Source organism: Ricinus communis, chromosome 5, assembly GCF_019578655.1.
Source record: "Ricinus communis isolate WT05 ecotype wild-type chromosome 5, ASM1957865v1, whole genome shotgun sequence".
NCBI classification, from domain to species: Eukaryota; Viridiplantae; Streptophyta; class Magnoliopsida; order Malpighiales; family Euphorbiaceae; genus Ricinus; species Ricinus communis.
In genome coordinates, this window is record NC_063260.1 from 7,303,644 (window position 1) to 7,323,724 (window position 20,081).

At 32.7% G+C, this 20,081-nt stretch overlaps 2 protein-coding genes across 4 annotated transcripts; both read right to left on the reverse strand.

The window, feature by feature from the left end:
* Positions 1 to 4,585: 4,585 nt before the first annotated feature.
* LOC8286623 (2-oxoglutarate-Fe(II) type oxidoreductase hxnY) lies at positions 4,586 to 9,162 on the reverse strand. 2 transcript variants are annotated; one of them, XM_002531413.4, is made up of 11 exons: positions 8,929 to 9,160; positions 8,617 to 8,812; positions 8,239 to 8,307; positions 8,065 to 8,116; positions 7,559 to 7,680; positions 6,967 to 7,067; positions 6,786 to 6,844; positions 6,292 to 6,348; positions 6,088 to 6,133; positions 5,305 to 5,384; positions 4,586 to 4,923 (listed from the first exon to the last, which is right to left on the reverse strand). In XM_002531413.4, exons 1-11 carry the CDS (start codon positions 9,010 to 9,012, stop codon positions 4,860 to 4,862), a joined length of 930 nt encoding a protein of 309 aa, XP_002531459.1. In that variant the 5' UTR covers positions 9,013 to 9,160; the 3' UTR covers positions 4,586 to 4,859. The 2 variants fall into 2 exon arrangements, 1 of the variants encoding a protein (XP_002531459.1); XR_007216021.1 differs by lacking the exon at positions 6,088 to 6,133 and having other exon boundaries at positions 8,929 to 9,162.
* A 1,745-nt stretch (positions 9,163 to 10,907) lies between these two features.
* Positions 10,908 to 18,149, reverse strand: LOC8286608 (E3 ubiquitin-protein ligase HOS1). Of its 2 annotated transcripts, XM_002531414.4 has the most exons (11): positions 18,002 to 18,149; positions 17,785 to 17,914; positions 17,099 to 17,489; positions 16,611 to 16,745; positions 16,329 to 16,504; positions 15,447 to 15,848; positions 15,144 to 15,302; positions 14,105 to 14,599; positions 12,903 to 13,040; positions 11,744 to 12,462; positions 10,908 to 11,563 (listed from the first exon to the last, which is right to left on the reverse strand). In XM_002531414.4, the coding sequence occupies exons 2-11, from the start codon at positions 17,899 to 17,901 to the stop codon at positions 11,389 to 11,391; spliced, it is 2,907 nt and encodes a 968-aa protein (XP_002531460.2). In that variant the 5' UTR covers positions 17,902 to 17,914; positions 18,002 to 18,149; the 3' UTR covers positions 10,908 to 11,388. The 2 variants fall into 2 exon arrangements, with proteins under 2 accessions (XP_002531460.2, XP_015582263.2); XM_015726777.3 differs by having other exon boundaries at positions 10,908 to 11,560; positions 17,785 to 18,086.
* Between the last annotated feature and the right edge of the window lie 1,932 nt (positions 18,150 to 20,081).

Genomic DNA, 20,081 nt, shown 5'->3' on the forward strand with positions numbered 1-20,081 from the left:
AAGCAAAATAAAATAGCTAATTCGTTCCTAAAATCAAAAAAAATAAATATAAAAAATTATTGATAAGTTAAAATTTGGTTTAAAGAGAAAGAAAAGAAAAAAGATAGGATGGATATAAGCATTTATTCATAAATTTCCACTATATGTGACTGGTACAACAAATTTCATGACAAGATAAGAGACCGTTAAAATGCTTATCTTGTGTAATCTTCTATTACAATCTCCTTTATTAATGAAATATTCTGTCACGACCCCATCCGTGGGCCCGTGACCGACACTAGGGAATGGGTAGGCATAAGACCACCGAATCTCGTAATAAGCCTAACACTAACTAACTTAAATAAATCTCAATCTCATTTTTCTAATGCCACAATTATCTTAACAATTAAATTTTACATAACTAATTCGGTCTGCCAGAAGAATTTGGCGAGACCCAAAACTCAGAAAATTTATAACTGATACATCTACTTGCGGAGAATCTAAGATTTTATAAATTAACATACCAAATCGAATACACTACCCAATGATGAAGAAGTCGGATTACTGATTAAGAGTTGCGGGAAAACTAACAGTCACGAATCTGAAAAAAAAAAGTAAATTGAGACTGTTAGTGTCGAGAGTGAGTTAAAATCAATAATCTAGAGACTATTGCAGTCTTTACAGAAAATATTAATTATTCGAATCAATATATCAAATATTGAACATAAATCCAAATCATAATATAATCACACTATAATAAAAAATAAATAAATAAAAATATATTTTTACTTTTACAGGATGAGTGGCTCAGTAGAACACTAATCCCAAATTCTAGTAGCCTTTTAGCTCTTTTAATCTAATAAGACTGGCGCCTAGAGAGCAATACTCGAGCAGGGACCTTACCTCCAGTCTGGTCACTTAAGTATCCAAATAAGCCGGCGCCCAGAGAGCAATGCTTGATCAGGGACCTTACCTCTGGCAATTTACTCAAATCAGCCCAGAGAGCCATGCTCGACCAGGGCAAAACTTATAATCATCTTATTACCTGTCCAATGATCATTACTGGTGCGCACGCGGTCCTGATGTAACCCATCAGGTGGCATGTTCTACGAAAGCCACATTCCCAAATCGCAATCATCACATTTAATAAATATCATTATCTAATAAAATTATTCAACACATATCGAATTAAAAATTTAAGGTAAAGCAACGTGCAATTCGTGTGAAAAAATAATAATATTTGTATTATTATAACGTTACTAATAATAATATTTATATTATTTTCAATAATTAATAATCAAATGAAATGATTTATATTACGATACTAGTAATCATATTAGGCATAAATTTCTAAAATAGCATATTAAATTCAGACTTAGCAATAGTGCAATGATTAAGTGACTTTAACTCACAGATTTGGCGACCTCCTAGCTCTACTCCGGTGCCTCGGTTGGAGCGAGCCGAACAGACAAATCATCTAATCACGGAAAATAATTTATCAATTACACTGAACAATTGACAATTAACCCTAGGTCTAGATTCCTATGATTGACTGTCTAAGAATCTCGACTCAAGAGAATTCTACTGAAAATCCGGCAGAACCTCCCCTATAACACGGATATTTACCCCCGTAAAACGGGTCCAGGACCTGCCAGAAAAAAACTTCAAATATCCAACAATTCAAAACAACGGGAGTCGGGTCCCCAGACTTCACTATTTTTCCGACTCCGTCACCTAGCACAAAACACAAGGGCAGGCAAACCGACAGACAATTATTTTCGACTCACAAATATCATCTAATACTCAACACAATCAATAAGCATAAATTACATCAAAGAATTCCAAAATGAACGGGCGAGAGAAAATTACCAAGACGCTTGATCGCTCGGTCGACTCGCTTCCAGCCGCCGGAGTCCGATCGACGATCCGAGCACACCATCGGACTCAAAACGATGCGCTGACGATGATCCCCACTTCCGATTTTCCAATCTGACCCCCGATCATCCGGAGAGATTTTCGAACGATTTCGGCCGTCAATTTGCAAACGGAGCCCGATCGCCACGAAACCGGTGCCATTGCGAAGCCTGTGCTGAGGAGAGTCGGGATACGCCCTCCGATCATCCATAGCTCTCTGGAGCTTGCCGAAAAAGCTGAAAAATGCGGTTGCCGCCTACTTCGTCGGAACTCCCTCCTCCGACCACCAAAGGGAAGTCACTTCGAAAGCCGCCTCTCTTTCTTTTTTTTCCCGCCGCTAACGCTAGACTACTGTACTTGATCGTCCACGGAAGGCAGCATGACCGATCTTCTCTTTCCCCTGCCACTTTCTCTCTCCCCGACATCTCCTTCCTTCCTTTTCTTCTTTCTCTAATTCCTTTCCTTTAAATACCGACATTTGACCCCTGAACTTTTTCTTATTACAATTTAGCCCCTCAACTTTTTAATTACTTACAATTTCATCCAGCAAATTTCCAATTAACCCCTAAACTTTCCTTTAGCCTTTCAATTAAGCCCTAACTAATTAATTTGGACCAAATTAGAATTATTAAAAATACATAATTAGATATATACCCCTGACCGATATATTTATTTATAAAAATACCAAACTTACAAATTTCCATTAAAACTCCATAATAATAAAATTATACTTTTAATCCTTATTTCAAAATAAATTTCTAATTTAGTCCTAACACACAATTAAATTAAATAGACAATTTGCTAAATATTTTTCAATTTAAAATTAAATACCACTAGCTAATTAAAATACTAATTTTTCTAAAATTTTTTTATAAAAACACCCTTTACAAATTCTTTCATAATTCTCCAATATATATATATATATATATATATGAGAAAATTTTGAATAACCAATAATATATTTATTCCTCCAATAATTTACTTAATTAATTTCTTAAGATTCAACTAATTGGGTATAGAAAAATAACTCATTTAATTGTCTAATATTAAAATTTCCATTAAATCATTTCAAATTAAACCAAATAAAAATAAAATAAAACTAATTTAAATAAAAACTCATTTAGTAATTATTATTAATATAATCATTATTAAGGGAAAAATTACGGGTATTACATTCCTTTTAAAACATTCTCTTATTGACTACTGCACATAATATCACTGCATGTCTCTTATAAAATTACATTATAAAAAAAAAAAGAGAAAAAAAGATTTTAAAAACATAATGGTAAAAATAATATTTTTACTAAAAAGACGGTAATTTTTAAGGGAAGAAAACATGAAAAGAAAAACGCAAGATGGATCATAAAATTCATTAATACTATATTTAGTTAAAATTTATAAAAAAATTTATTTCATTTCTAAAAAAAGATATGAGAAATAAAATAAAATAAAATGATGAGATTGAAAAAGATATTTTTGTGTTATGAGATGTATTGACTTACTAACGTAGAATTTATTTAAAAATTCTATCTATTTTATTAGAATTTAGTTTAGCTATAACGAAACTCACAATAATTTATTTATATAGAATATTAAATTAAATTTTATTTTATTTAAAGTATATAAATTTTATATTCATAAATTTTGTAAATTACAACAAAACATTGTGTAAAAAAAAACTTGCATTCTAAAGACATTACATAAATAAAAGGGACTAACACAGGGTGGATCAGTATCAAAATTAATTGTAATTATGGTTTCTACACTTACCTGATATAGGATTAGATTAGCAGTAGTAATTATGATTAGTAGCTATATATTTAGGGATAAATATGCAAATAAATGCCTTGTATTCTTCTTTACATCCTGTGTAATTCCTCAATAGGTAAAATTACAACATACACTAACTTCTATAGATCGCTTTGTACACATACGATATTGGAGCAACAATGACCACCGACCATCAATTAACCATTTGCAACCTCTCTTTCTTTCTCTTCTACCACTGCTCACCATTTATTGACTGTCAAATTCACAAAAAGGAATTACTTTAGCATGAAAACTTAATCATTTTGCCTCTTCTTAACTATCAAGACCCCATGAAATGCTATAACCTTCTTTCCTTTTAAATAATGACCATAAAAATTTATTTAGATAAAATGACTATAATATTTGAAACAAGTTACAAACAAAAAGAATTCATAAAGAGAAGACGTGAGAAAGAAATAAAAGTAATATAAAATTTATTTGAAAATTCTATTTATTAGTTGAATTTTAATTTAATTAAAATGAATTCCGTGAATTTAACTAAGTAAAAATCTAATTGGAATTTCTTTTCAACCAAACATACAAATTCGTAAACGAATTTTAAAAATCATTGAAAACTGCAAGTAGAAAAATAAACATGCATTTATAATTACTTTTTCTTTTGAAGCATTAATAGGTACATTCCATCTTCCTTTATTGGTTAAACTAGCTTATTCAGCTACTTCCTCAAATTAAATGCACCCAATAAGGAAATAATTTATTTTGTAGCCTTTAGGTAGGACTGCCAAAATTACAACTCAAGTTAAATAACGTACAACAGCAGATTAATTAGCTATTTTCCACATATAAATATCATATAGAAAGAAAAAAGAATTTATCGTTTGATCCTTTGCTTATCCAAAAAAAAAAAAAAAGAGCAAACATCTCAGGAACCAAACAACTTTCTAGTACATATCAAAACATGCAATAACAAATGTTAAGGCTACTTCGTTTCTACAAAGAAACCCGCTATCATGTAAATGATACCTAAAATCGTTCTTTCAGCAAATTCATTATGCAAATACATCACTAGCCAAATCAATAACACCAAGGCTTTTTTTTTTTTTCTATTATCATCATTTCAGTACAAGTATCAGAGTTCTGGCATTGCAAAGCTTTACTCAGATCATCTAGCAGTTTTCACACACCAAAGCTTCACTCTACGAGCCATATGTAAGCCTAAACCGCTCTTTCAGGTAGTCTCCACTGCGAATTGGAGGAAATCTGCAAAACAAGCCCATACATGTTATCCCCATTTCAATTAAAAGAGGATGTCTAAAAGAATAGTATTCTAAGTACACATATTGTTATTTATACAAAAAGTGTGCATCTTGTAATACAGCCTTGAATTTGAAGGATATCACAGTTAATAATGAAACCTTATTATAACGGTAGCATCAGCTTGTTGAAAGAGGTCCAAATAGATTGCAGAAATTTACAAGCCAAAGCACCATGTTTTCATGATTTATACAGTCAAAGCAAACTAAAACTGCAATTATTCATGATTGGATAGATGAAAAAGTCTTAAAACTTTTTATTCCCAGGTTGATACTACCAATCAAAGCAACTGAAAAATGTAATAATAAGCCAACCATCAAGAGATACCTTTTGGGACATGATTCACTGCAACAACTCTCCAAACATTGCACAATGCAGTTTGAATTAGGATCTAAAAAGAATGCCATCTGCAATATCAAAACTCAAAATATGTCAACTAATTACAGAATCATCAAAGTAAAGAGAGTAAATTAGAAATAAAAAGCATGTTTAAACATTCTTACAGATAGAAATCATTCTCACATTCTGAGTAAATGCCACATAAGGTCATGTTCCAGAATCTTTCAGATTAAATGTTTAGGCGTGCTGATATAATCTGTTGTGTGATAGGAACAATCACTAAAAAAGTGCCACATGCATGACATGTGATACACTTTTTCAATTCCTACATCTATATGCAAAAGTTTCAAGTTTAGGGACTTTATTGTTTTGATATTTTGCACAAGGTACATAAGCATCATCTAGTACAGGTTCAGGGTCAACTTCTTCCCATAAGCCGCAACTTGCCAACCAAACATTTTGCTCAACCAGGAGAGTTCTTTAGCATCCAATCCATCCAAAATAAAAAAATTAATTTCTTCAATAACTAACTAATCTATCTTAGAGGCATTTCTTCCTGAATCCTGATCAAACCTTATGATATCATCTAACTCAGAAAGTATAGGCAACAAGTTTATAATCCATGGAAAAGGTTAATATAATATTTTACAAATCCAAAATATACCAACAGGTTGAACTCACAAGCACAGTTAAGCTAAGTTGTAGAAGCATTAATGACATATAAGATGAAAAAAAAGAAGGAAGTAAACATAGAAATTAATAAATAATTACAGAGTAGCGTTCTTGTCCAACTGGCATCACACGGTGCAATGTGGACCTACAAATAATTGACCAAGCACAAATAGTAAAAATATTAAAAGAAGAGAAACATCCCAAAGCAAAAACTTTACTTATATATTTATTTGCATTAGAGTAATAGTTTTCATAAGCATCCAGAAAATGTTTCAAGGTGCAAAAGAAAATGGAATGCTTTACCGAAAAGAACAATTAGTCCACCTCTCCATCATGTCCCCAATGTTAACTATGAAAGCCCTGCAAGTTCAAATTTAAAGACCTATGGTTGAAATGGTGAATACAAACCAATTCGTAATAAATATGCCATGAGAATCAGACTGCCAGATAAAAATATAAAGTAAAACAACTACTTATGCCCACAAACACTTATTGACACATACTACATGTCAAGATATCTTCCACAATTCAAACTCAAATTATTATTAAGAACATAAAATGAATTTCAAATTAATTAGAAACTTCAAGTCCAAAATATCATAGTCATCTATGACACTCAATTTGACAGCCAAAAAACAAGCATGAGCAACCATAATACTTTAATCATTGTTTAGGTTAATATTACTTCTGAATATGTCAAAGGCAAACCACCTCCTTATCCAAATAATTCCTCTATACGGACGCAGACAAAAGAAAAGAAAAAAAGAAAAAAGACCACTTCGCCACAACCAACTTACCTATCCATCTGTAACACATCTTCCCAGGTCCGTGGTTCTTTAGATTTTTCTCTACAAACCTGTTATCAGTGAGAAATCACAATACATGGTTATAGAATTAGCACTTGAAGTTGTAACTCTAAAATTAAGTATGAGGAAACTACGAAGATAGTAAGAGGGAGAAAAACATATATACACATGCCTGAAGTCCTGGTACACCATCAGTTGCCAAAAGAGTGATCATTCCATAGTCTGAATGTGCCGAAGCACCAAATATTTTTTCCTTGGAATGCCTCAATTCACCTGAGATTAACAAAGTTGTTTTTCCAAAATTAGTTAAGTATTTTAGGGTGGGATATGTTCACTGTTGGATCTACTTGGATGGATTTCATATCCTAATATTCTCACGCCAGACAAATTAGGCACTATTCAGATTAGGACCTTGGAAGATTCTAGATTATGAAGCTATACCAAGGGAAATGATCTGTGAGCCTGAATCAGAATTTCTAGATGAACTGATGTTGAATTCATACCTAGAATTAAAATGATTATTAAGAGAAAACTATGAGGTCAATCTCCTTGGAAAACTCAGCTGTAGACATGAGCATTTTGTCTAATATTATTTCAGAAATTTAGCTTTTTAACAAAACCTAAAAGATCATTAAATAACCTAGACTGCGGTCTTAATTGTTGCTTTCTCTTCAATTACAGCATCCCATCTAGTCCATAAAATTTGCTGTCTAATTATATTAAGAAAGAGAAAAAGAAACAAAAAGAAGACAAACTGAGCCCACCCGGATAATGTAAAAGGCGAAGAAAGGCTTCTGGTTGATCCAAAGCTCCTATTTTCTCAAAGTAATCTTTATCCAAGTTCAGAGCCAAAGCAATCAGAGAGATTAGTCTTTTTCCAGCAGACCTGAGGGAGCATGTAGCACCAAGTAAGAAACTAAATCATTTCTTTATCTATTTGCTGTCTAAAATTCTCCAACTTGCAGGTTATGAGACTGCATATAAGATGATGCCACGAAAATAACGATCCAAGCAAAGCTAGTTTTATCCATGTTTAGCATACAGCCATCTTCCATTTTATGCATAAATACCAAATTCATACTTCCAAATAAAAGCGCACTTTTCAATGAATAATTAGGGAAATAAGAATAAATTAAATATAAAAATTAGATAATAATGGAAATCAAATCTTTAATGGGTTACTTTTGAAACTCATCTATAAACACACAAAATTAAACATAATAAATTGAAAAAGAAAAAAGACTAGGCGGATTAAAAGAAAACAACTTACAAAGCTTTATTATAGTAAGCCTCCATAGTGGGTCTCCAAGATGGGAGAACTTCTGAAATTTCCTAGCCACGTGAACACCTTAAGTAGTGATCATAACACTTAATTGCATAATGAACATCTCCAATTCAAAAAAAAGGAAAAACAAGAGAAGCGAATTATCAGCAATTAGGATACCTTGTGATGGCCATTGGTTGAGATCACTTTTCTCTAAAGGACCAATATAGAAACTTTCTTTACAGTCACCTGCTTTTATTCTCAATTTATTATTCGATCAAACAATTATAACTAAAATTAACAAAGCATATCACTTGTTTGGGATAAAACTATTGCAAGATGTCAACTGAACTGAATGCTTACAAAATCATATCACTTTCACATTTCATTTCTTTCAAAACTTACTAATACTTTTCAAGTTGAAGCAATTGAATTCTAGCAATTACCAAACATGAGAATTAATTTTTTATTGCATTTTTAGACTTTCCAAACAGGCTTATCATAACCAAATACTTTGCATAACATATCATTAATACAAACTTAAAAATAAGAAATAACCTTTGGAATTAGAAAGAGAAAAATCGAGATTCTCAGCGAACAAAGGCGTGTAACCTCTGTGTTCGTTTCGAAGCAATTTCATTTTCTCAGCGAAAGGTAGCGAGAAAAATTTCTTGCTCTCTTCAAAAACTTTCGCAATTAATTCCTGCTCTATTCCATGATTCACAAGGTAAAAGAATCCATATTCTACACATGCCTGCGATATGTATTTGAATAATCCATAGAATTCAGAACTCATGCAGTTAATCAAAATTTACACTATTTGTTTGTTTTTTTTTTTTTTTTTTTTGAGTTCAATCATATCAATCAAACCTGGCGGATTGAATTGGCGGTAGAGAAGTGATCGGGTAAGGAGAGGTCTACGATTGGAAGCTTTGCAGCTTCTATCATTGTCATTTCCTATTGTCTAATGATTGAAACTGCTACTTTGCTGCTGATTTTTGTGAAGAAGATGATGATGGTTTTCAAGGGACCAACTACTGAACTAAGGGTAAGTAAGGCTGAGGTGGGAATTGAGTTTGCGAAGCAACCTCAATTTTTTATTTTGGATTATTTTAGTTTTAAAAATTGCTTTTTAAAAAAATAAGTAAATAGTTTTTTTTTTTCTAAACATATGTTTGGAAAAAGTAATTTACTAATAAATTAAAAATAAGAAAATTTAAATATTCTTTTTGACAAACACTAAAAAATTGACTAGTGATTATATGAGCTAAACAGTAAATTTGACCCACGAACTCAAAGTCAATGCAACTAGCTTGAATTTTAAATTTATTATTTATATAATTTATACCGATTAATTCTTATAAATAAATTAAATTATCACAATTTATAATTTTGATTATTAGTTTTCATAATAAATATTTAAATATTCAATTAAAATTGAAATTTTTTAACACAATTCGACTAAATTAGAATATATAATTACACGGGTTTGGATCTAAAATAAACAAATTCGAGTTATAAACGAGTCAATCTATTTATTACATAAAAATAAATTAAATTTAAATAGATTGATATGTTTATCCCGCGAATAACACAAATAAATATATTTATTTAACGAATTCATAGATAAAGAGATATATATAATACATATAAACAAATCTAAACGTATTTATTTTCTCTTTTTATATTTATATAAATAATTTTATTATTTATAAAGATATAATTATATTTTAAAATAATAATTTAAATTTAAGTTATTTTATAATTAATATATATTTTTAAGAATTATAATAATTAGTCAATACATTTAATCTAATTAATAAATATGTCTGTATTTGAATTTGATATTTTGATACAGTTAGTTAAAAATATCGTGATCGAATTAATCATTTTTATGTTATATACATCTCTCGACACGACACGACACGATATTAATTATCAATTCTACATTCAATTAGATTATGTAAAATTAAATAATTTAAATTTAACTCAAAAATATAAGATTTAAAACTTAGTATAATTCAATGATCAAACTGAATCCTTTATTCTTTTATTGGATCGAATTAGTTATTTTTAACAAATTAATGGGCAACTTTGTTTTAAAAATTGAATTCAAATGAATTGCTTATGGGTTTCGAGTTCGGATCAAGTTAATCCTTTACCCAACTTCGACATTTATGATTTAGGACCTCATAAAAAAATGGAAAGGAAAAATGAATTATTAAAAAATATACATATCATCAATTCTTCGTTTTTCTGTTATATCATATCAGAATCATCTATTTTAATATTTGCATATATAAAAGCTCTAATATTTGAGTAACTATTTATTTATATATATACATATATTTATTTATTTATTTTAAAAATATATTCATAATTTACATACATGGATAAGATAATTTAATTTTATTGTAGATTGATTAAATGACATAAACAACTTTTAAAATATTAAAAGTTATAGTAACTTTTAGAAATTTAATTATCGATACCATTGTTTCAATTTGATTCATCAAGAGCGAAAAGTTTAAATAAAAAAGCTACCAAAACAAAATAACATTAACTTTTAAGAAGCTAGAACCAAACCAAACCGAAAGGAATAACCAAATCAAATCAAACTAATCTGGTTGGTTGGTTTAATGTTCCAGTTTTTATTCTGTTTTACGACCCCCACCCTAGGATCCGGCATGACCATAATTTATATACAAAATAAACTGTCGGGCCTAACCCACACAGCATCCAGGCCTCCATTGGGTTGGATACAGAGACGAAATTCTGACCAAGCCGATTTACCAAACTTTAAGGGCATTTTAGAGATTCAACCCTATAAAGAACTCATGCCAACCATGTGGGGCAGCAATATTAAGACGAGCAATTGCATTTTGAAAAACAAATAGAATACAAGTTAATAAAAATTGCTGGCAGCAATCGAGAAAAGGAAAATGAGAAACCTGATGCGAGATTCTAATTACTTGACATGATACAAAAATGAAGACCTCACATTTGATCAAAAGAACAGCAAGAAGAAACAGAGATGATCCTGAATCTCAATTTTCAATTAGGAATCAGTATGTAGTATGCTTATATACCTCTCCCCGCGAAACTCACAATTCAGCAGTGCGGCCCTCGTTAACCAAAAAAATTTATGGCTTTGTTTCACTGCTCACTCATTTTGCTTTAGTGGTGCATCCCTCTCAACCAAAAGAGTTAATGGCCTTTTCTTCTTTTCGCTGCTGATTCATGCTGCATCCCGCGCACCCCGTCTACAACGAAAGACGATCATAGGTAGTCACAGGAATCAATAGTATACAGAATGGCCAACAACACTCTTCATCTTTTAGCAAACCTACTTCTTCTAATTCCTCGTCCGGGTGTTGTAAAAGAAGCTACTCCAACAGCCCTCTCCAAATTATGCTCCCCTTCCTCATCACTGGACTCATCAGACCTCCATCTTAGCCCACCATTTACATTTCCTTCATCGACAGTGAAACCCTTCTCTCTACTGCTAAGATGTCAGAAAACAAAATAAATAACACAGAAAATGGGAATGGAGGATTAACATTGCAACTAAAGAGCAGGAGAAAAAGGAAAATGCAGGAGAGGCTTCTTGTAGCAGAAAAGTTTAATAAGCAATGAAGGCTTCAAAAAGGTCAGGCACCAAAGTTTAGAAGAGTTCAGATTTTACCTTATACCAATGTCCATTGGATCAGCTTCAGAAGTCACATTCCAAGATCCATCATCTGGTCTATAAGAATGAACCCTTTTAGTAGACGAACGTGAAGAATCATTAAGAAAGCCACGACTGCCACCGGACATAGCAATTGGAGTTTTAACCTTGTGGACATAATGGAGACTTGTATTTTGAAACTGCTCACTGAATCCATTTTGTTCCATTTCTGGTGAGAATTCATCCAATTGACCATGATGCAGGTGGCTGTCAGAAAGGACATTGAATGAAGTTTTGCTGACATCCTTTAGTCGTGTGGCGCTCATGGGACTAACACAAGGAATAACATGATTTGGGGTTCCATCATAGTTAACACTCTTGTGAGTGTTAACTTGTGGCTTCAGTCCTTTTCCTGCATTTGTAAATAACCTTTCATGGAGAACTGATGGAGGGCCATTATCGCCAAGGCCAAAGTGAGGCTTGTTGACAGATCCACTGCGTATTGAAGTTTCAGTAACTGATGATTTAAATGGAGTTATATGATTTGTCTGCAGAAGGAGAGAGGAATTATCAGATGGGGGAATCAGTAAACTGCTTGACTTTAGCTGTTGGACCATGGGTTCAGACTTTGCTGGTATTTCAACTTGTTCGCGCCAGACATTATAAATCTGAGGCAACAGTTTTCCAGTCTTTGCTTGCGGCTGTTGGGCTTGTGGTAGCAACTCAATGGATTTAGCCTGTAAAAAGCACATAAAATTCAGACAAAATTATGTCCCCAAATTGCAAGAATGTCCCATGTGCCTATATACATCCTCCAACTTGCATCAGACAAAAAGATAAAGATGAAAATAACAAAAATTAAAGACAATAGTCAGCAGTTAGGCCTCTTCTTGCCAGGAACGACAGTCCAAAAACAAAACATACCCAGAAGAAATTCCAATGTTACATGTAGAGTGCTTGTAAAACAGTCAGTCTGTCATTGTGCTCCCGCATAAATCTAGTTGGCCATTGTAATTGAACGCGACAAGGATTAAAGTTGAACCAAATCAAACTTAAAACCCATGAACATTTCTGTTTAAGTTTGACATGTGTAAAAACAAACTTTTATCCCCTCAAAGAACTTGGTTAATTTTGGACAAAAATGCATTCCTTGGTCCTACAAGTTTGAAGCACTTACAACAAGTCCTGTTCTCCAATTACTAGCTGATCTCATTCTTGATAAAACCTCTTCATTGTCAGAATTCTTTGACAGGAAGTCCTGCTCCACATTCTGAAGTTGCAGATCCACTTGGTATGCTTCGGCATATCGGTAGCGCTGGAATAGTGAAAGAACATAAGTTCACATGTTATCAGCTTATGCATCATAAGATCTTAATAGGAAATATGAAACACATTTCTCATAAAGTGAGTGCCATTATGTATAAGCAATGTCATCATTCACAAAAATAAACACTATCTAATGGAATCTTATTCGTCATCAGTTCATCCTGTAGCTGGGACAAGAAAACATATCAAAACTTTTGTTTTCAGCTTTATAATATATATATATATAGGTGAAATACAATATAACAACTTTCATTCCTGTTCATCTAATGTTCAACAGTCCAGTCCCTGGGTTCTTTCCAGCACCAGAAATCCAGAAGCACCCTATCTATGTCACAATGAGAATTCTTTTATAACAATTCAATCACCTTACAACCTGATGACCTGAGAAAAGTCCTTTGATATTATATGGTGAAAGAATATAGGCATGCCTTTTTCAAACTCATAGAAGATGATAAGTTCTAAAATCCTATAAAACAAAATAATAACGGAAAAGGCAGGTTTCCCATACCAATTCATACCCCACAGGAAGAGCCTAATGCATTGCTGAAAGCTCACTTTGACTTAGAAATGAAGTGATAAACATGTGAAAACCAGACTTAGAAGTAGAAGATAAATTTTAAATAATAACCTGGTTGTAGTAGACACACTATTGAGACATCTTGCAGTAACTTGAGCACAATGTAATTCACAAAATAAAGTGCAGAATGTCACTTATCCACAAGATACCATAATATCATTGAACATGGATCATTATCAAATAAAAGGTCCCTCTAAAACCAAAGTAAAGTTTAAAAACAAAAAAAAAAAGAAAGAAAGTTTAGTTTAAGAGAAGAGAATATCAGTATCACTATAAACTATTGTTATCATCAATGTAGACCTCGTTAGTATGCCAGAACTTATAAGTTGATTTCATCAAAATAGTCAATGCGCATCAAAATTCATGGCAACCACCATTTCTTTTCTCAAAAATTATACTCACTGATAAAAGTACACACCATGGAATTTCCAACTCAAACCTAGCTCAAATCAGCTAAGACCAGAGCTAGTAAATACCTGGAGATAAAATACAACCAGCAGACTTCCAGTGGTTGATGAAGGATCGTGTGTTGCACATTCTAAAAGACATTTATGGATATAGTTCTCCTCATCTGAACTCCAAGGCAACTCTATCATCCGGTCTACCAATTTGCTCTTGATGCAAAGACAACAGATTTCAGTAACCAGCACCTCGACCCAGTCCTCCCAAGTCTTGCAATCACCTTTTAATTCAGCGGAAGCATCCTCAGGCAGTCCATCCTTCCGCTTCTTTTCCTTAACTTTAGTGCAAAGCATTCTCTGATGCATAAATGCTTCAGTGAGAAGTCCACACTCAACCCTCACACGAATAGCTGTAACAGCCTCACTAAGTGAAACCATTTGTGATCCATCACGCCCAGACCAACGTAACACCATCAGAGCTACTTCCGGTGCTTCCCTTTCTAACAACACTTGAGCAATCTTAGGATGTGTTGTTGGGCCTCCAATCTCAGGAAGCAGGTGACAAGCTTCCTAAGCAATATAGATTTGAATAATAATCAGCATATTGAAATTAAGAAATAGGATAGATCATAACACACTAAGAAGCTGAAAAACAGATTCATCAATATCATACCTACAATGCAGCCAATTATACTAAACTTCTTAATACAAAAACCTAAGTTAGTATATCACATTGAATTTAATGAACTTCTCATGCACAATGCACCAAACTAATTGTTTAGTCTCAATAGGATCTTTTCCTTATGTTTTCGAAAAGTAAAAATATTACTTTCTTCCTGAAGAGTTTTTGCCGGTTATACAGAATAATTTCCAACAACTTTACAAAAGAGAAATGGCAGTTATATAATGCTGCAGTCTGAGCAAAAACAAACATTCATGATAGTGAAAATGACATTTCATAGGACAATCAAAGTACTATATTACTTAGTAAGCTTACCCTCTACCAAACTATTGGCCTCTCACAAATTCTTTCACATCGCATCTATTTCCTTGATCAAAATGAAAGTGGAGAGCAATCCAATTATTCATTATCAGCAAAATTATATTCAATTACCTTTAGAGTTTCATCTGTGTGGTCATCTAGAAGATAAAAGGCCAGTGATTCGAGTAATGCATGCCTGGTTATACCAAATGTAGCTGCAAAGTCATCTATGAGGTGCCTCCAAGTTTCATCAGGCATTGTCCAATACCGATCAAAAAGGAAATAAAGTAACTGATATCATGTTAAGGACAAAGGGGAAAAATTTGTCTTCAAACTGAAAATAGATGCAATCATCAGGACCGTGTATACTTAAAGATTAGAAATGAAAAGAAAAAAGATAATGATAATGACATGACCCAAACAGAGCAAGGATACGATTGCTTGCTTTGCAACCACCAAATCAGAACTTCCATGTAAAAAGAGTACATCAACGGCAGCTCGAAGACTTTCAAATGGATAGCATCCTGCCACCCCCTCTATCTTAGACCTAAAAAATGACCCACGGTCCTTCTGTAAAGATGCAAGTTCTAAATCCTCTCGGATATCCTGTAAATATCCTTGTTCTATCCCAAGATTTGATAAAGCATCTTCAATGAACAAAGAACCAGTCTGCATACTGGAGTCAGCAGATTGATTTATTATATCTGGCCAAGAGCGCGTAATTGCAGCTGATTTTCTCTCACGAACAATAGAACGCCATGATGAAAAATTAGCATGACGAGACTTAATATTCTCCAAAAATTGATGCTTTATGCACCATTTCATAATCTCCATATGCTGAAATAAAGCATAAACACCATGAAATAGCTAGTAATCAGAAGTCAAAAGAAATAAATTCCAACTTTCGTTTTCATTCAGATTTGCAAAATTGAAAAACCTAATATAAGTTCAATCAATATTCAAGATCCACTAAAATTATAATTGTGATAACAAGATGATCAATAATGTAAAGGACAACTTCAATCCTCTTTCTTGCAATTGCTAGTTTAGGTAGTTTTTAAAATTGACCTTGATGAAATCTAAACAATTAAAATCCAAACATTTTGAAGATTCTAAAATGCTAAGGGAGAAGCATTATTCAGATATCAGAAGGGAAAAATAAAAGAAAGGTAATAATGACATCGCTTATATAGACCTAAGAAAAGACTAAGGTTTAGAAGTAAAAATAAAGAAATTATAAGAGATATTTGCACATAATAAAACAGTAGACATATACAGCATTCCTTTAACAACTCGATTTTTTCTAAGCAACCGAACCTGCTTTGTCTTTAAAATGCTCTCTTGAAGAAGCTGCAGGTCATGGAGCCGTGCTGAAAGATTACCCTTAAATGATGACTCCAAAACTTCAAGCACATCAGACAATCCAGCCAGACGTACTGAAAATTTAACAAGAAAATTCAACCTAGTTTTCATTTCTTCTGCTTCAAGATTATCTTACACAAGTGTTAAGGAGATCACACTTAATAATCAGAAAACTAAATACATAATAAACAAAAAAGTAACAACATAAATCCAATATCAAATTTAAATAAAGGATACAAATCCCCTGAAGTTCCAATACAATATTTCTGAAGGTTTGCTTGCACCAATCCTTCACAACAACTTCATCCAGCAAGAAAGCAACAACAGGATCACTAGACACAGCAGTTTCATCCATACAAACATCTGTAACATCTGTTAAACTTCTGTTAAGGAATATTGTTCTGTGATCAATGAAAATAGAGTTTTACACAATAAGATTCTCTCAAGTTTCTTTTTTTGCTCTTCATGTTTTTCTTTGGAAAATGAAAGTATAGTGATTTATTACTGAGTACATAGCACTGTCATATGAATGAAGGTACCAGACTGTCTACTTCTCAAGCATCTCTCTCACTGTTAGTATCTTAGTTTGTTAAAACATTAAAGTAATAAAAAATAAAAAATGATGCTTTTATATTTTAGGGAACAGCCTTGGCAAGGATATGGAGCGATGAAGTGAGTGAGAATTTATTTAAGCATATTTTAATCCTAAAGCAATAAAAGGATACAGTGACAAATCAAAGAAACCAAGTTATTTTCCATAGAGACATCAAATAAAGAATAAAGCCGCTGAACATCAGCAGTCAATTGATTGTCTCCATCATCTTTCTCCTGAAATCTTTCATCATATTTTTTGGAAATAAGGCCAGCCTCTATGCACTCATAGTAAAGGCGAAGTCGAAGCCTATTACTATTCTTAGGGATAGGGACTCTACAAATGGGACAAAGATCACACCGTTGACTACATTCTGAGCATAAAGAGGCATGTCCACATGAGACTAACACAGACTGCACGTAGCGTCCACAGCTTCTTAAATCCCTAATTGCTCGACATCGCTCAACTTTTGCTTCACTGCATAACTCAATTAGATCAATAGACGCCAAGTGTTCCAATGCTTCCTGCAATAGGTATTAGACGCACATTTCCACATAAAACAAGTTACGCTCAACATTCAGCGAGATAAGCTTTTAAAAGCACTTACTTACATTGCTTTACCATAATCAACACCTCAAATTCAAATTTTCAATTTACTCCAACAAAAGCAACAAGAAAACAGTACGATAAGCGCATTAACTATTGCAAATTTAAACACCATTAAACCTAAAACCCTAAAAGAAATAGCAAAACGCTAGGGTTTTACAATTTAGTTCATGTTAATTAATTAAGAGTATTAAGAATAACAGAAACACGTACTTGAACTGCTCTGCTAGTATAGTTAGGTTGGATATGCATAGTCGTCGATCTGGAAGTTTTACCGCGATCTGCGGAGGTGGAAGGTGAAATCCGACCGTTGACAGCGTTTCGCTCCATTTGTTTCTTGGTTCTTTTTGAAAGGAAAATAATTTGCAAAGCTTAATTAAGAAGCAAAATATATAAAAGTTTTAGTGAAAGAAGAGAGGTCAGCGTTTACATGGCTTAAAAGAACGGTGATGGTGGTGCCATAGGCGTAGCAGCGAGGGCGAGAGGCTGTAAAATTCAAATTAGCATTTTTGGAGAATGCATTTTTTGCGGTTGCGATCGCGGGTTCAAGATTTTCGGGTCGGGTACTGGGCCTGGTAGTTGTGGTACAATTTGGCTATTTTATGGCCCGTGCCCAGCGCTACACACATTATTCAATGGGCCTGGATGGGAGGGGTAGGGTGGAACCACTTGATTTGAATGATTACAGGATTCTCAAAAAGAATGATTAAAGGGAAAAGGGTTCAAATATGCCCCTTACATTTACTCCAATAACCACATCAGTTCCTTATGTTTTTCTTGAATAAATATGAACCCCAAGGTCTCTAAATTAGTGCAACTAAAAACTTGTATGGCCAGTTCTCTTTACTTGACCAAACCCCACTACAGTTTTGCTAATATGATAGCATAGACCAACAAACAATGACACATCATTCATCAAAAATAATATTGTAGAACAATGTAATGTTTTACTAGTTCTATTCATAGCTTCTATGTAATTAAAGAATAGAAACCATGAGGCAAAATTCTTGTTGGAAAACATAAAATTTATAGGTTTTTAGGATAAATTTGTGTCCACTAATTTTTTGATCGCAAATAAGTACTCTTTTGGTTCTACTTCTTCATACATAACCATTTTTTTCTTATTAATAAATCCTTTTCCATATCACTTCTTACTTTTATTTCTTCTTCGACGAATTATCTGTAATTAAAACACATAACATTAATGCAACTATGTATAAATAGGTTATGAAATGCCAACATAAATAATAAGAGTTCTACAAGGACTTATCGTTAAAGTCATGCCTAGTGGTAGATTTTTGGTGCATTTTCACTTTGAAAGTATAAACTCCTTTTGATTCATAGTTTTGACTGATTTTGTGTTAAGCTTACTGGACATAACATAGACAAAGACTTCCCTAATCTACATTCGTCAACAATCGCTGGATTGGCAATGACATCATGATGGTAATGGTGAGTAGTGTATGAAAAAGGAAAATGGTGGTGATGGTGAAAAAAAAAAAAAAGAAGAAAGAAAGAAAGAGGAACAAACTGAAAGCAAGGAGGATGATATTATGAGAGTAGAGGATTAAAGAAAGAGCCATGTGTGTGATTGACTAAAATAGGCATGAGAAATGAGAGACTAAACTAAGAGTGGTGAATGAGTTTTTGCAAAGGAGAACGTTGTCGTCTAGGGAGTTTTTAACTTTGTTGATGTATGATTCAAGGGAGCATGATCTTGAAATGGAAAACATCATAGGTATGGAGATTTGACTATTTCTAGTAATGGATTTGTGACTCAACATTTAGTCTTTAGGTCTACTTCTTAACTTTGGCGCATTATCATCTCTTCTCTAAAATTATTTCTCAATGGAACTTACTAATACTCTCCTATTCTTATAAATCAAGATTGTGAATAGTTTGTACAAATCACTTGTGTTATCTCAATTGTGCTATTAGATGTAAATTACTCTTTCAGTAATTTTAATATTTGAATTTGTAGATTTTATTATTGATACAAGTAAATAAAAATTGAAAAGAAGATAAAGAACAAAAGACAAAGGCGGACAAAGGAATAAGGAGAGGGTAATTTTAGAAAAATAATAATTTACATTAAATTAGAAATTGAGAATGGCATGTTAATTAAGAGTATTTGCAGAAAGCTAATAGTAATGCTTGCAAAATTGTCTCCATTGAACATTCTCTCCAATTTACTAAACACTAAACGGATTTTATTATGAAATATCACATAATTCATTGAGATGGTTAAGATAGATGAGACTGGAATGCAAGGATAATACAAAAATGAGGACGAGCATGGCAAGACATAACGATTATCAATTGTCAGTATTCTCAAAACTAAAGCATAATATTTTGCAGTCTAAGATGAGAGTAACCTACTAGAATTCTTGAAATCCATATGGTCTCGGTTCAACAGAAACAAGCATGAGAACAAACTTCTTATACTTGTGATAAATTACAACAATGTAGACTTATATACTTTCTTTACAAATCCAAGTATAGCTCTCAAA

Excerpts from the sequence above, each read along its gene's own strand:
- LOC8286623 (XM_002531413.4), bottom strand. The coding sequence starts at position 9,012 with ATGACAATGATAGAAGCTGCAAAGCTTCCAATCGTAGACCTCTCCTTA. Across the intron at positions 7,681-8,064 it reads GCTTACTATAATAAAGCTTT|GTCTGCTGGAAAAAGACTAA; the intron begins GTAAGTTGTTTT and ends ATGCTCCCTCAG. Across the intron at positions 7,068-7,558 it reads TCGCCTTTTACATTATCCGG|GTGAATTGAGGCATTCCAAG; the intron begins GTGGGCTCAGTT and ends TGTTAATCTCAG.
- LOC8286608 (XM_002531414.4), bottom strand. The coding sequence starts at position 17,901 with ATGGAGCGAAACGCTGTCAACGGTCGGATTTCACCTTCCACCTCCGCA. Across the intron at positions 16,746-17,098 it reads GGTTTCTTTGATTTGTCACT|ATGTTACAGATGTTTGTATG; the intron begins GTATCCTTTTAT and ends GAAGTTTAACAG. Across the intron at positions 15,849-16,328 it reads GCATTTTAAAGACAAAGCAG|CATATGGAGATTATGAAATG; the intron begins GTTCGGTTGCTT and ends GCTTTATTTCAG.